The 16728-nt window shown below is 45.5% G+C and overlaps 1 protein-coding gene across 4 annotated transcripts in view; it reads right to left on the bottom strand.

Annotated features, from left to right (window-relative positions):
• The window catches only part of SRCAP (Snf2 related CREBBP activator protein), a 1816344-nt gene that overhangs the window by 59775 nt on the left and 1739841 nt on the right, over positions 1-16728 (bottom strand). For all 4 annotated transcript variants that reach the window (XM_078652845.1, XM_078652844.1, XM_078652847.1 and 1 more), the window contains one exon: positions 14590-14673. In XM_078652845.1, coding sequence (XP_078508971.1) covers positions 14590-14673 — 84 coding nt within the window. The remainder of the gene's footprint in view (positions 1-14589; positions 14674-16728) is intronic.

The following is a 16728-nucleotide window of genomic DNA, read 5'->3' as shown; positions in this document are numbered from 1 at the left end:
CCCATCTTTCCCTGCCTCTCTATTTAAGGTTGGTTTGCATTTGTTCATATTCTCTCCTACTTTTCTCTGTTGTTCTCTGTCTTTTCCTTTATCCCCCCGTTTCCCTTAACAACAGTTTCTGCCTCCATGACCTTCGCTCTGTTTTGCCCTTTGTTTCATCTTTGCCTTTTGTGATTTATTTCTGCCGTTTTTAGTTTATTTTGGGTGCCGTTTCTTCTTTCTGTTAAATTCCTTCTATCTCTTTTTTTCTTTTGCGATGTGGTAATTTAGGAGGAGAATTAGTCTTTATTTCCTATTTCTCTTTCTTCTGCCAATACTTCTGTCTTTTCCTTACTCGTTATTACGTTTTTAAATTTTTACTTCTCATCTTACTCTATTTATTCTTTTTCTTGCTCAGTTTTTTCCATGTGCCTTTTTATGTTTTGCTCTTTTTCTTTAATATATTTTCTTTCTTTCTATTAATTTAATTCCTACTGTACGCATGCCCTATGCTCCTGTTAATGTTATTACTATTGCTTCAATTTTTATTTTCTACGTTTTTATGTCTTTTGTCTCTTTATTGCATTTCCATATTTCTTTCTCTGTTTTAGCGGTTGTTGATCTACCTCCGACCACCTGCAACGCTTATTTTGGCATCGTGTTTTTCCTTTTTTTACACCTTTCTCCCACTTCTATTACCTTAAGTCCTCTCTTTTCCTCAAAATTTAGCATCTAATCACTTTCTGCGGCACACATGCCGTGTTTTCTTTACTTCCATGTGCCGTGCTGTTCTTCTCATATTGACCCGGCCCTCTTCTCTCTCTGTTTTCCGTCCGTCCTCTCACCTCACCCAGAACAGTGCAGACTGCACGAATATTCTCTGTTTTGCCAGAACTCCCTGAAGCGCCTCCTTTAATTTCCCGCGCTCTTCGTATAGCTCAGTGGCAGCGTGCGCCTGCTGCAGTCGCGTGTGGCAGGTTGTGAGTGCTGCCTGATAGCTTCACTTCGCCGGTTTGAATGAAAGCGGGGACTGGCTCAGCATTTCATCCTTTTGATGTGGATAAAAGGAGAATCCTTTTGGTGGAAATACCAACAACGGCCAGTAAAGCGCCATAAGCACCGCGCAGTGTCCTCTACATCAGTTTTTGAAAAATATTATGTTTACTCCTGAGTCCAGGCTCACCACACTCCGACCCAAATACACAAGACATTGACAATGTAAGCACCGAGTTTAGGCAGTAATCCTAATATTGAAAATATTAAATGTGGTACCGCTGCAAATGGTGACTATTGTCATATCGTTTTTATATGTCATTGGCTACCACTTGCAAGTACTAACATGACTTAGTAGAGCGCTTCAACGCAGCTTCCCGTAAGCGATATACATATGAAATGAATAGCGCATCATGCTACATAACTGGCGGAATTACTTCAAATAAAGACGCAAAAGAGTCCCCTTTTATACACTTCTATTAAACACGAACCTTAAGGACCAAAAAAGGCCTTTGCAGGAACACGTTTCACTTCAAATTAAATATATTTAAAAACTGTGAGAAAACGAGGTCTGTGGTGCGGAAGCAAAGAGATGAAGAGTTATTATGGGGGTAAAAATATATATATGTACTCAAACCTGGAAGAACGTGTGTGTGAAATACGTACGTAAAAATCAACTCAAGGTGATGGTAAATAACACACGCCGCAATCTACATAGGTGTTTTTGTTTATTGCGAAAATCTCTGTTAAACTCTAACATATTGAAGGGAGGAGAAAACAGCAACGGAAATCACTCCTCGCAGAGAAAAGGCAAATGTTCGTGCAACGCTAGAAATATCTTTTCAGAAATCTTGAAAGCCTGCGCACTTCTATTTTAGAAGACACGCGGATTGGCGAGGCAAGGGTGCTTGTCTTAGCTTGAAGAATCTGCGAGGTATCTTAAAAAGTACTGTGACTGGCCTTGAAGCTACAGGAAACTTCTCGCTTTTTCACTTGGCATGGAGTCATCGTGCTCAGCTCTCGGCCTCGCGCGCGCCACTGCAGGCATATGCTTTCAATTATCTCCTCCGTGAACGCGGCACTCTGACAGCTCCTAATTAAAATTAATGGACTGCCGTGCGCGAAACCACACAGAAAATGCCAACAATGGCGACGGGAAATTACATGTAGCTTATCGCGTCAAGGCTACTAAAAAGACAGCACAGCGAAGACGAATCACCATGCAGATGCCATAAAAAAAGCACGCGCACTAAGGAATGTTGCTGCCCGGACCCCTAAAGACACTTTTTTTCTTTAACAATAGGATCTCGGAGCTCCGCCCCGAGCCCTAAAAAGGAAATTTGTCAACTAATGAAATTTACGACATATTTAAGTCGTCGGCTGAGAAGGAAAAGGACAAAGCCAAAAACAAGGAAATCGTAAAATCAGATATAATGCAAACCTCTAAGAACCCAATTATAAAGTAAAAATAAACCGTCGCGCAGGATATAGTAACAAGTGGGAAAGGAGAATGACGGACAAGAAATTATAAAAATGAAACTCAAAGCAATCCAGAGTTCCATTGCATTAAAGAGCCTATTGAAAAGATACAACAAGACCAAGTCAAATCAGTCCAGCTCGCCAAAATTCATCAACAAGATCCAACACCTAATAAATGAATTCTGTATAGAATAGTTCGGTACAAGTGCTTCCAGGCGGGTATAGTGAGTAGTCTGTCGGCTTTTACTTCGGATATTTACATACACACGCAGACGAAAACACACTCTTTGTCTCTGTTTTAAAGATATTAAAAAGTTATTTTACAAAATATTGAGTTTAAGTATTCCTCATAATCTGCACTCCTCTCCCTTCCTACTGCTCCTTGCGTTCACCTCATTTCCCGAATGTCATAAGCAGCCCCTCCCCATCCTACTGACCAAGCTTCGCCCCTGGAACTGGGATGTTGATGGTTTGGGGGCAGAGTCTGGGGATACGAGGGGGGGTTTATGCTTTCTGTTCTGTTTGTACCTCGTGACACAAACTTCATGATCAGAAGGAATATAAATCTCGTTCCACCAGGTAAGTCATATCCCCATAAGAGACCCCTGGGACGAGAGCTTTATGACCCCCACGTCCTGGGATAGGTTGTGATGGGTCAGCTGTGTTCAATCCTCCAGAAGGGATTCCAAACAGACGTCTGAGATAAACAGCGGCACGACCTGTCCTGCCACCAGAGAGCACCGCACTGAGCAACAGATGACACACAGGTACTCCAGGGCATCTGCACGTCTGGCGCCTCTACTCAGCAAGCAAGCGCCTCGCCAAAAGCACGCCTGCACTTAAGCGCCTTACAGTGAGAACCTGGGCGCCCCAGAACCCATGCAACTCAGAGAGAGGGGCGCAGGGCCGACAGCAGGGATGCACCCGCAATAAGAACCCCCTGTGCTTGGAGCACTGACACCCCCAAGAAGCGCAGGAAACATCCGCACCGGATCATTTTCGTCCATCCATATCTCCGGTCCAATTCTAACAGCCTCAACCCCTCCAGTCCACAGCAAAAGGAACCAACAGCCAGGACTTCCAGGCCACATTTTATTTATTTATGTATGTTATGCGTTCGTATATAGCGCGGACTTTCCCCGAAGGGGTCAGAGGCTTCACAATAGGAACAGAACTGATACAAGACGAGAAAATTGCAAGTGAACAAATTACAAAAGCAAACGTTAAGTTACATGATACAGCTCCCCGGTTGACTGTACGATACAGCACCTCGACGGGCCCTCATCCTCTCGAGCAGCCACGGCCGGCGCTACATGAACAGTGGGGGGGGGGGGTTGAGGAGCCGCTCTACCTGCCTTGAAGGGGTTCCCCTCCTCATCCCCCGAGCTGGCACCCACACACATACAGCCCCGGGCCACATGAGGCACTCAGACCCCTTGGACTCACCAGACCCCGGCACCGCCCCTCGGCTCTGCCGCCGCTCCTCTGAGGCTCGCCTCGGCGCTCCTACAGACCCTCCATGCACGCCCCCTCCACTCTCTGAGCCCTGACGAGCAGCCGCGGCTGTCTATGAGCGTCCAGGGCCCGGGGACTACCTGCCCCTCGGCAGACAATCACAGCGCTGCCATCCGCACTTCCTCACTGCCCCCCGCTTTAACCCCTTTGCGCCCGGCCACAGCTTTAATGCTCCGGAAGTCATGGCTCATCCGCTGGAGAACGGCAAATGTAGCCGCTGCTTGTCGTGGCTGGTAGGAGTGAGGATAGAGGCCGGTGAAGATCACGATTCCGCATCCGTGGAAGAAAGAGACCTGAGCAGCGGGGTCTACAGCGTCTCTGACCCCGTCAGTGATCAGGGGCACGCCACCGTGAGAGGCTGGGCTAAAAGATGTTGCATCAGTGGAATCGAAACCGGCCGACGCGGGAATCGAAACCAGTGGTGCGCGCGCACCAGAGGAGCGGGGGCAAGGGAGCACGAAGACACGCCGAGACGAGGTAGGGGATGTGTGTGTGTAAGGGGGGGAGGGGTTCTGTGTGTGTATGCGCGGCGGCGGGGGGGTCTGTATGTGTGTGTATGCACGGCGGGAGGAGGGGCGGGCTCTGTATGTGTGTGTGTGTGTGAGTCTGCTTCCAAGGAGCCATGGGAGACAGGAAGCGCGCGCGACCTGATCCCAGTTCCAAGGTTGCGCGTGCACCTCACTTGTCTCCTGTCTCCCTTGACTCCTTGAAAGGAGGAATGATTGCAATAGAGTCTCGGAACGACAGTTCGCCTCGCGATCTGTTCGCAGTTCCGAGACCTAAAAACCTACCAAATGGAATAACCGTCAGGAGCGACAATACAACCAGACGTGATACATCGGGCAAGAAATGCGCTGCATTGCTAGACAAACAAGCATTATACACGTTAAATGGTCGAGGCCCACAAGATAGCCCGGCAGCTTTCACAAGAGCGACGGCAAAATCGGGAGCAACCATTGACTTCACCTTAGCTGATCCAGATTTATTCCCCAGCATCACAAATTTTCAAATAATAGATAGAGTAGAAAGTGACCACTATCCCCAATCTTTCACATTAATTGACTTCAGAAAAAAGTCAATGCAATCAAGAGCCCTGACGCATTTTACTCAATTGTACAATTTAAATCGGTTAATATGGAATGAAAACACTGTAGAAAAAATCATGGAGTCCTGCACAGCTTTCCTGACCACTACAGGCGCAAAACCACTGGGGATAGAGGCTTGGGAGTCCTTAATTAACAGCTTGAACAGAAAGTTTACATACAGCTCCAATAACCAAAAAGCGGCCCGGATCAGCGTGTCAGAATGGTATACTAAAGCGCTAAGGATAAAAAAACAAAAATTAAATAAAGCATTGAGACAAATGCGAACTAATGGTCAACAACCTTCCCGGGAGGTCCTGACAACAATTAAACAAATGAAAAGTGACCTAAAAAAAGAGACCGTGGACGCTAAACTTAAATATAATGAGCAGTTCTGGACAAAAATGCTCTATGCAAGTCGACAACAAAATTCTAAGCAGTTTTGGGCCCAAATTAATGTTTTATCCAATGGAAAAAATATGCATTTTAACTCTGATATAACCGAGCATGTATGGCGAGCTCACATAGAAGCTACATATAATCCACAGACAGCCCCCAGAGCTACCACTGAAAACGATATACGGAAGGCGATACAACCAAACCACAGTTCCCTTAGTGAGATTCCAACAAGAGAGCAGAGGAAGGCAGAGACACTGAAACCGACTTCGCAGGCCCTAAACCACACGACTAGCAAGCCGTACCTGAAACATCACAGTAATTCACAAGAAAAACAAATGGAAGGAAAATTGCAGCAAGACAATCTAGAAACAACAGGGTCAGATCAATTAGTTGTCGACAGACAGATCACAGAAAAACAAGTAATGAATATTATAAAAAAACAAAGATCAGATGGGGCGCCGGGACCTAATGGTCTGCCTAACGCCCTATTCAAAAAAGACTTACCATTTTGGTCCAATCATCTAGCCATACTGTTTGATAATATTTTGGAATCCCGTACTATCCCCGATTCCTGGCGAGGAAGCATCTTGCATCCAATATTTAAATCAGGGGCTCGGGCAAATCCCTTTCATTACAGGTTAATAGCCCTCATAGATGTCGAGGCAAAAATTTACGCTGCAAACCTGCTTAAAGATCTAGAAGACTGGGTAAATAACATTAAACTGATCCCCAACACACAGACACGCCTTCGAGCCGGCATGGGCACTTTAGCAAACATATCCGCTGTTACACTCCTGGCTAACCAATCTATCACAAATTCTAAAGTATTGTATGCGTGTTTCGTGGATCTCAAGGCGGCCTTTGATAAGGTCCCTAGACAAGCCTTGTGGGCAAAAATGGAATCCTGGGGTGCACCCACAAACCTATTGAATGCAATAATCAACCGTTACTCAAAAACATGGGTTCAAATAAAAATGGGAGATAGTCGAAGTCTAACAAACAAAATCACTACCACCAATGGCCTAAAACAGGGGTGCGTTTTGGCCCCCTGTCTATTTAATATATATACAGCTGATCTAGACAATCACCTACGTTCAACATTAGGTGATCCTCCAAAACTGGGGAATGTGAGAACAGTAAGTTTGCAATATGCAGAGGATATTGTGCTGCTCTCCCAAACGCCTCGCCACCTACAACGACTGATAAACAAATTGGTAGAATACACAGACCTAAACCAACTACAGATAAACTTTAAAAAAACAAAGGTCATGTGCTTTTCTAGTCCACAGAAAAAAATACCAAAATTCACTTGGACGATCAACAGCAACAGCTTGGACCGCGAGGGGACATACAAGTATTTGGGATTAACTTTGGATTGCCACCTTAATTACAAGCAACACCAAGAACACCGGAAAACAAAAGCTATACAACTATTATTTGCATTTAAAACCTTGCAAAAAAAACTTAGTGACAGTTCCACTACCCACTTATCAAAGGTCGTGGCATCAAAATTTTTACCCGCAATTACATACGGTTCCGAACTCTTGAACACAAAGGATGCAACATCCTTGAATATCGCCCAAACTAGTCTCTTCAAAAAATTGTTTAACATCCCGCACTACATCTCTCAAGACCGATTAGACTTGAATTTGGGCTAAAAAACCAGATCATGTCAAGACAAGGAGCGCTGGTCAAATACTACTGGAGAATGCGGGCAGCAGAGGACGACTCTCTGGTACATTATTGTTGGCTGGAGGTCGAAAAGCAATCAAAACTGATTAATTCGGTTTATTCATTCTTAAAAAAATCGATTGAGGCTTTAAAGTTAGAGGAAGCATGGCATACTACACCGTCTTACCCGGAGTTCAAACAATTGGTCAACAAAACAGTTAATCAAATGTCTCAAGATCAGGATAAAGCTGCGTTGTCCACGAAAACAAATGCCTGGACGGTGCTGCCGACATATAAAAAGCTAAAGCCCCAACCATATCTCTTGGAACACTTTGCAAACCGAATGAAACAGCAATTAATTTTATTGAGACTAGGAGTGTACCCAACTGAAGATTTAACCCCAAAATGGAAACGCACCTGGCTTTCAACGGACTGCCGCCTTTGCGGACAAGGCGACGAATCAGTGCTCCACTTACTTTGTATTTGTCCGGCATTATCATCTAAACGGAAAAAACTGCTGCGGCCGTTAATGAAAAAAGAGCAGAGAAGGACCTGCAGATCCGCAGTAATAAAATGTTTAGGAGGGTGCAATTGGCATGTAAATCATTAAAGTTTTTAAGTCTAGCTGCAAAAGCGCTAGAAAAGAAAGACACGGAACTTGATCTTGAAAAAGCTTAGGCAATCACCTCGAAGCAAATATAAGAATAAGAATCAGATACCTCAAGCTAGAATAACTTCTATAAGACTAAAGGCACCAATTGTACTGTTTCCCTTTGTTTTATTGATCAAAATGTTTTGAATGGAAAGTTTATTAATTAACTTGTATTTATTCATGAATTTTAAGTCACAAGTGTTTACGTGTTTTAGCGGTTAACCCGCTCTTTTTATGATTTAAACCAAATCAAATAAAGTAAATTTACTACTACTTGCCTTGGTATGCCGCCACTTTTTTTCTGACCTGCTGATGTACTTTGAGTGAGTGTGCCCTGGGTCCCTGCCAACCAGGTAGCCAGGGCCTGTGTGCCTTCCCTACAAAGAAAAGCTATGCTTAAACAAAACACCCAATTGGCGTCTCTGGCCACCTGTCAGCCTCTAGTAAATGGTACCCTAGGTACCCAGGGAATGGTGACCAGAGAAGACCTCTGAGGGCTGCAGCACTTATTGTGCCACCCTCAGGGACCCTGTACCCTGGCACCCACACACTGCCTTTGCAGGCTGAGTGCCTAAGTACAGAACTAAAGCAAGAGTCGACATGGCACACATCCCTGTGTGCCATGCCCACAAAACCCACTGCCCTGGCATACTTCAGTCACCCCTCTAGCTGGGTGCCCTATGCCAGAGGTGAGGGCCCAGGTGCATGAGCCCTGTGCCCCTACAGTACCCAGGGCCATTCCTTGGCACTGTAAGTGCAGTGTTGCCATTTAAGAGTATATGGTACTGGGAGGTTGTCATTTACGAACTCCACAAAACCATAATGGCTTCACTGAAGACTGACCAGTTTAGTACTAAACTTCTCAGCACATTAAACCCGCACTGATGCCAGTGTGGGATTTAAAGTAAAATGCACAAGAGGGCATCTTTGAGATGCCCTCCAAAAACCCGAACCGACAATCCACGTCTGGGCTGAGTGGCTGCAGAGAGTGCCACACAGCAGACAGGTTGCTGGACCCCTGGGTGGAGAGCCCCCCGCTCTCCTGGGTCTGCAACAAAGCACATCCTGGGCGAGGTGCTATGTCTTCTCCCCCAGGATGGTCAGGGGAAGCTTCAAAGGCATACCGCCTCTGAGAGCTTCTCTAGACCATTTGCTGTACCCAGCAACCAGCCCCCCACCAGGCCTACCCCCACTCTGGCGGGAAGACTGGCAGGAAAAACTACGTCAGGAAGGGGGGTGTGCCAACCTGTGCCAACTCCACCCCTAAGGTGGAGGAGGAGAGGTGAAGCACGACCCCGGCCATCTTGTAGATGGGGAGTCCTGCCCAATCCCAGCTAGGCTCCTGCCCCCCTCCCACAGGAGAGGAGCAGGCTAGGGGGTGTCTCACCCCAGGACAGGGATCCATTGGTCCCTGCCCTTGCCCTACCTGTAACACCACTAAATGTAGTATTTAGGGGCTCCCTGAACCCCAACTTACCTCTCGAAGTGCTGGTCGCCCCTGGAGAGTCACCGTCCAGGAGCCTGCAGCCTTTGTTCCTTTGTCAAGATCCTCATTGGATAACATTGAGCGCCTGACAGCTCAAAAGCACCCTGCACCCAGCTACCTGAGTGCCGCTGGCTGTGACCTCTCTGTCCTAATCTACTTCCCCCCCTTGCCCTGAGCAAGTGACCAGGAGCCCAGCTCCCACAGCCGCGTGGCCTGCTAGCCAGCCGCCACCAACCGAAGGCCCCCTGCCTCTCATTGACTAACATTGGGCCTAACTATCTCTGCACCCGGCCGCCCCTGTGCCGCTGAGGGTGTACCAACTGTACCTACCTGACCCTGGGGGACCCCTGAGTCTACACCCAGAACCCTATCTTCACCAACCAAGTACTCACCTGAAAACCGGTAATTCACTTACCTGCCATTGGATAACATTGAGCCATTTTGACTTGAAATTTTTTTAAGTGTGAAGTTTTGAAAACTGAAAATATTCCTATAAAATCAGCCAAAGTCCGAATTTGAAAATACTCACCTGTGATCAGGGGAGAAGCCAGTACTGTACCCCTCAGCCCAGTACTGAACCGCAAAAGTAATCCCTAGCGGGGTTACTAGTAACCTGTATTTTCTCCATAGGAATCCATTGTCTGCTTTTCTATGAAATTTCTTCTAAGTGTCTACTTTTGAAAACTGCAAATATTCTTTAAAAATCGTACGAACTACTGAAACGCAATTACCTACCTGTTTTGAGTTAAGCCCCAGTGCTGGCCCTAGGAGACTAGTACTGGGTTGCAAAAGTAACCCAATCGTACTTTACCTGCAACCTGAATTTCCTCCCATTGAATAACATAGTCAGAATCACCTTGAAAAGTTTCAAAGTGTCAACTTTTAAAACAGCTTTATATTCAGGAAAACTCATCACAGTAACTAAAACGTTTTTGCTAATTTGGTTTCAGCTTGGACCCCAGGACTGAATCTAAGATCTAGTCCTGGAACTACCAAAGTAATCCTTAAAGTAATCAACTGTACTTTCGTATGAAAAACCCATTGAGCGCAATGCTAGAGTGTGTTTCAGAACTGTATTGCTATTAGCTATCCTGTAACTATTGTGTGTACAAACTTATTGCTCCTCTGCAAAGGATTTAAATGAGAGTACTCGTACCTCGAAAAGTATATTTTTATAACTGTTGGTTCTAAAAATAACACAACTATATCTGAGGATATAATAACAATTGGCCTGGAGTTCAGTTCTTGAGTGTGTGAAACCTTTTGCTGACTGAGTGTGTACAACAAATGCTTTACACTGTCCTCTGGTACTGACTTACTGCTCGACCAAGCTACCACTTTGGAAAGTAAGGTCAGTTCTGACTTTAACCTCTGTTATACCTCTGGGGTTGGTGGAATCTATACACACTGTACTACCTTATTGTCCAGTATATATAGAGCCACTTTCTCACAGTGATGGTCTGGAAGAGTAAGTGTAATCTTCAGAGGAGTCTGCTTCTACATCCTGCCATCCCTCTTCTGCTGCCTCTGGGTCTTCAGGAAACCCCTGGTCAAACTGACCTTCTGTGTGGGCCCCTTCTTCATAGAAGAGTTCTGGTTCTTCTTCCTCCTCCTGAGAATTATAAGTTGTTGGAGGCTCTAGCTCCACCTGCTCCTTCTCTCGGGGTCTCTCTAAAATGCAAATTCCCTTGAGGTAGTTGTCAAACTACTTTCTCCTCCTGAGGGCCTCCATTTGTGCTTCAAGCTTTCGTTTTTAGGTTTCGCCTGCACAGAGTTTGTGCTGTGCTTGAAAAATCTATTGTTTTTAATATAAACTTTAAAGGGACTTACATCGTGCCTCCTCTTTTCTGTCTTCTCATTGGTTCCTGTGTATGCCACTTACCTTTCCTCCATTTCTATTGGCTGTAGCTTCTTTTCCTGCATTTACCAATGCTTGCTCCTCGTCTGCTTCACTGATCAGTTTTCCACCGCCAAAATATTGTTAAAATCCACTTTGGTAGAACTATATTTTCATAATGTTTTGCCTTTTACTCTTGCAGCGTATTTATATAACAATTTATCACATTGGGAGATTAAGTGATTTGCATGGAATCACAGGATGTTGTGCGGTGCCTCCGAGACTTGAACCGTGATCCCCAGCTCTCGAGTCAGCAGCACTGGCGCTGGGCCACATCCTCTCCAATCCTGTTTTATCTTTCCTTCTCCTGGACAATGATTGATAAAACAGCTATTTTTCATTACATAGGCAAAACCGATGCATTACCATTGCTTGTTTCTCTCTACGTCAAGAGCTCGGTTTGGCGTCAAGGTTTCTCTCATCAGCATTAAGGTCTTATCCTGAGGTTCATTGTACTCCAATCTGCGCTCAAGATACCTTTTAGCAATCGAAGCCGGTACAAGGGTTTACTTTCAACAGCGTCTTTTGCCTTCTACCCGTGGGGTTCCTTTTGCTTGCTCTTGATCGCTGGTCCCTTTGGTCTCAGAGTAGCCTTCAAAGGTTTTGAGTCTGAATGTTTTTGCGTGGCTCACGGAGTCTTTGTGTTATTACCCGGAACATTTCACTCGCTGTCCTTCTTTGGCACCCTCTCCCTTTCTGTTTTGGGGATTTCTTCGATGTTGGAGCCCTCTCCGTGTGTTATGGGTTCTTCTGGATGTACGACAGACTGAGGTCCTTCAGCAAAGTTTAATGCCCATGCCATAGCTTAGCAAGCCCACTACTGCTTTCTCCTGGTCTTCTGGGTCGTGGGCAGAAGCTCTGCACAAGGTACAGCCCTCCTAGCTGTGTTCCTTTGGCAGACCGATGTTACAAACGTCTTGGCTGTCTGTGCGAACTTGTTGGGTCAATTGGGGCAGAGTCTGAAATGTACTCCATCGCAGATGTTCATTCTCGGACCCTCATGACTGATGTCCTTCCGAGAGCGATCTTTCTTTAAAAAAAAAAAAAAGATTCTTCTCAGTGGAAAAAAAGATCTTTCGTCAAAATTCTACCTTTGGCTTACCTTCATGGTCCGTGAAGTTTGTGTGATGATCCCTTGATGATAAATCTAATTTTCCCATATCTTCCCAGACCAAACAGTGGAAAAAAACAAACCGAAGACTGCGACTACACCGACGCTTCCGGGGTGGACACAGTACACCAACTGGTTGACACTGCCCAGGTTATAGAAATAATATTACAAAAACATGACAGAGGGCTACAAAGGCAATTCAGAAACCAACCTCTGCAAGGCAGAATAATGCACAGCATAAATCCAGAACACATTCACACTGCACGTTTGGAAATCTCTGAAAACCTTTCCTTCAGACCAGTAGGACATAGAAACTTTCTGGAACCTTTTGACTTACAGGCTTTCACTGGAACCAATTCACTTGGTACATCTGACCCACAATCCATTGAGGTAGGCCTGAACTTGCAAGTTGGTCACAGTCTACCATGAGCACTAACTTTCACTTATGTTTTACTTTTTCTTGCTATTTCTTAAAACTTTAAAAGTTCATATCTCAGAATCCCTTCAGTGGATTCTTGCCATGTTGGTGTAATTGTGTTTACTACATTTTTCTAATTTAATTTAGGATTTTTATTGCTTGATATTTTGTTATTAATGTTTTGGTATTGCATAACTACTATACACATTGACCTTACATAAGTATGATGTGTACCATAGCTACCGTGGGTTGAACTCAGGTTAATTTAGTGATATTAACTATTCATCCCGACACAAATTGTGATTATTCCTTGAGATGGGCAGTCGCCCTCCCAGATAATAATCCAAATTCTTACAGTTGATTATTTTTTTTGTCATGAGGTTTTTGTTTAGGAAAAAAACTGCTTCTGCTGTGGCTGCTGTTGACACTGCAGCAGCTGTTGAACTTGTCAAAAAGGAGTATGATGTTGTCTGCCAGACCTCTTCAACTATGCTTTGGGAAACTCCTTTGCTTTTTCCAGACAAACCGATTCTGCCTCTTTGCCCTCATAGGCTGCATCTCTTGGTCTGTGTGAAGAGCAACAAAAAAAAAGCAAGTCCAGGCACCTCAATAGGGAGAAGCCTCTTAGGAATAACACATTTGTCACTAGAATAGGTGGGGTATCTTGAGGTAGAGTTGCAACTGCAGAAGTTAGATTTGAACGATAGCCTCAATGTTATGACCTTTGCACCAGAGGTCAGTTTGTAGCATCCAGGGATGGTAGAGATATATGGAGACCTCTTGTAGAGATTGATGACAGTGATGTCAACAGTGACCTTGACAAAGAAACCCTGAAAGCCAAAGGAAAGGCTTCTAACACCATCAAGATTGAGTGCCTCAACATTGATCCCAAGTGTGAACACCAGGAACTTGAGGAATGGGCTGAGGGCCCCTAAGAGTGAAATCAGGCCTATTCATGCTGGGGAAAAAGACGACGGCGACAGCTCTCTTACCCCTGTGGAGCTGGTGGCCCACTGGACTGAAAGCCCTACTTACCCCTGATTATCCCTACAGCTAACAGTGACAAACTTTCTCCCTGTCCAGTAGGGGCATATATGATATCGCACTGACCTTGCATTGCATGATAGGAAGATCTGCAGCCTTAGAATTCCTTAGCGGTGCAGGGCTAAGTTATTACTATTAGTGTTTAGCATATTAGGGGCTACATTTTCTATTTACTTAGGGTTTTAAAAACTGTATTTAATAGCGGTGTTTTCAGACGAATAGACTCTAATATTTATCTGGTTAGAGTAAAGTATTTTCAAACCTCCCCCGCCCCAATACCCCTCAAAAAAGGAATGTAGAAAATGACACCTCTTAAAGGCATGTTTTATGTACCTATTATGAAAAATCAAAAAGAACCCTACAAGAGAGAACAGACTCTTCTAGAGGTAAGTGTGTGAGCAGGCATATCTGAAGGGTGCCACTTACCACTCTCTGGGGGAGGCATTGCTTTAGGGGAGTCAGGCCACAGGTAAACCTATGATGTAAACTTTAGTGAGCCAGTCTGCATCAGATTTAGAATGACTCCATGTGGGCCCACTGAACACTGATGTCTCTTGGTCTGGTGTAGCCTCTCCCAAACGCTGATTTTTGTGGAACTGAATAGTGCCAGGTGGTAAATGAGATCCTACACATAGAAAACAGGCAAACATGTGCATTCGGGGCAGCAGAGTGGGTAGACTGACATCTCAGGAGAGGGAAGAGCAGGGTAGCTCCTGAAGGGGAAGCGCTTGAGCAGAAAAGCACCTCAGTTGGAGCAAATGTACATTTAATTGCATTTTAGGCAGCTGTAAACCACCAGGGAGACAAACATCACGAGAAATGCAGGGTTTGCTCACTTCACCATATTTGACAGAAAATTTTACCTCTGCTTGCTTCAGCTCTTCCTTGCTTATGTCCTCCATGGATGATTCTAGAAAGTTCATGGCATAACGCTCAATGGGAGTCAACTGCAAGGTAAGAGACTGACCATTAGCACATTACATATCAGAGACTGTCATTCATCACACCACACAGTTTAACCATCTATAAATAACAGAGTGAGTGTCAGATACTATAGATAGAACACGACTGACAACATCCAAAACAGTTGCTTTGTTTGGAGAGCTGGTCACACTGCGGGATAAATGTTTTCTAGAGGCTCTGTATAACATTACCCTGAACATTTTCTATGGGTATAGCTAGAGTTGCCACCAGGCTGGTATTTACTGGCCTGGCTGGTATTTTCAAGCCCAATTAAAAAAAAAAGAATTAGGACAAACGAACAAGTTACTTACCTTCGGTAACGCTTTTTCTGGTAGATACTATATCTGCCTGTGGATTCCTCACCTTGTGAATATCCCCCTTGCGCCAGCAACGTTCGGAAATTTTCTTCGTAGTACGCCGACATGGGCGACGTCACAGGAGCACGGCATCGCGCGCGACTCCGTCTGACATCACCGACCCCATATCAGGCCCACGCCGGCGTGATGACGTCAGTTCCGCCCTTTTTTCCGTGCCTTCGAGGCACACGGACGGACCAACGATAGCAAATATGCAAATATACAATGTACACAGTACATATAGAACAAAATCAATGCAATAGTATAAACCATATATACAGAAAGACCAGGTATAGCAGAGTGGACAACGGGGAGGCGGGTGGGTCAGTGAGGAATCCACAGGCAGATATAGTATCTACCAGAAAAAGCGTTACCGAAGGTAAGTAACTTGTTCTTCTGATAGATACATCTGCCGTGTGGATTCCTCACCTTGTGAATAGATTCCCACAGCAGTCCCCACTCCCGGAGGAGGGTGCCCACTCTGCTACACCAGGAAGTCTTGGAGGACAGAGCGCGCGAAGTGGCCATCCCTCCTCACCTCGGTATCCAAGCAGTAATGCTTTGCGAAAGTGTGGAGGGAGGCCCAAGTCGCTGCCTTGCAAATATCCTCAACAGGTACACCCCTAGACAAAGCAGATGTTGCAGACTTTGCTCTAGTAGAATGCGCTTTAATACCCTCAGGAGGGTCCTTACCAGCAAGGGAGTAGCAGATCTTGATGCACAGGATTATCCACCTGGAAAGTGTGCGCTTGTGCACCGCTCTGCCCTTCTTGCAGCCAGCAAAACCAACAAACAGCTGGTCGTCCATCCGGAAGTCTTTAGTCCTGTCCAGATAGAACGACACCGCCCTCTTAGGGTCCAGGCGGTGCAGTCTCTCTTCCTCCTTAGACGGGTGAGGGGGAGGATAGAAGGTAGGAAGGGTAATGGACTGCCCAAGATGGAAAGGAGTCACCACCTTAGGCAGAAAAGCAGCCCTGGTCCTGAGAACCATCCTTTCAGCATGAATGGTCAGGAATGGGGGTTTGGAACTTAGAGCTTGAAGCTCACTTACCCTCCTTGCCGAGGTGATTGCAACGAGGAAGATCGTTTTAAAAGAGAGAAGCCTCAATGGACACTTGTGCAAGGGTTCGAAGGGAGAACCCATTAAAAAGGTCAGCACAAGATTCAAATCCCAATGAGGAACAACAAAAGGAGTAGGAGGGAACATATTTATGAGACCCCTCAAGAATCTCAAAACCACCGGAGATTTAAAGAGAGATGGCTGATCCGGCAAACATAGAAACGCCGATAAGGCTGAAAGATACCCCTTGACCGTGGCCACAGCCAAACCTTGCTGCGCCAGATAAAGGGCAAATTGTAAAATATTAGACAAATGAGCCTTCAAAGGGTCAAAATCTCTCTCCCTGCACCAAGAAACAAATTTTGACCACCTATAGGAGTAAATGGACTTAGTGGTGTCACGCCTGGCAGAGAGAATGACATCCACCACCTCGTGAGGGAGAGAAAAAGAACTCAAGTTGCCCCGTTCAATCTCCAGGCATGAAGGTGTAATGTATGGAGGTGGGGGTGTAGAACCTGCCCCTCCATCTGAGAGAGGAGGTCTGCCCTGTGAGGGAGACGGAGCGGCGGGTGAGAGGAGAGGTGGAGAAGGTCTGTGTACCACACCCTTCTTGGCCAATCCGG

The sequence above is a fragment of the Lissotriton helveticus genome, chromosome 7, assembly GCF_964261635.1.
Source record: "Lissotriton helveticus chromosome 7, aLisHel1.1, whole genome shotgun sequence".
NCBI classification, from domain to species: Eukaryota; Metazoa; Chordata; class Amphibia; order Caudata; family Salamandridae; genus Lissotriton; species Lissotriton helveticus.
The sequence above is the reverse complement of the archived record's forward strand: the minus strand, read 5'-3'. Positions and strand labels throughout refer to the sequence as shown.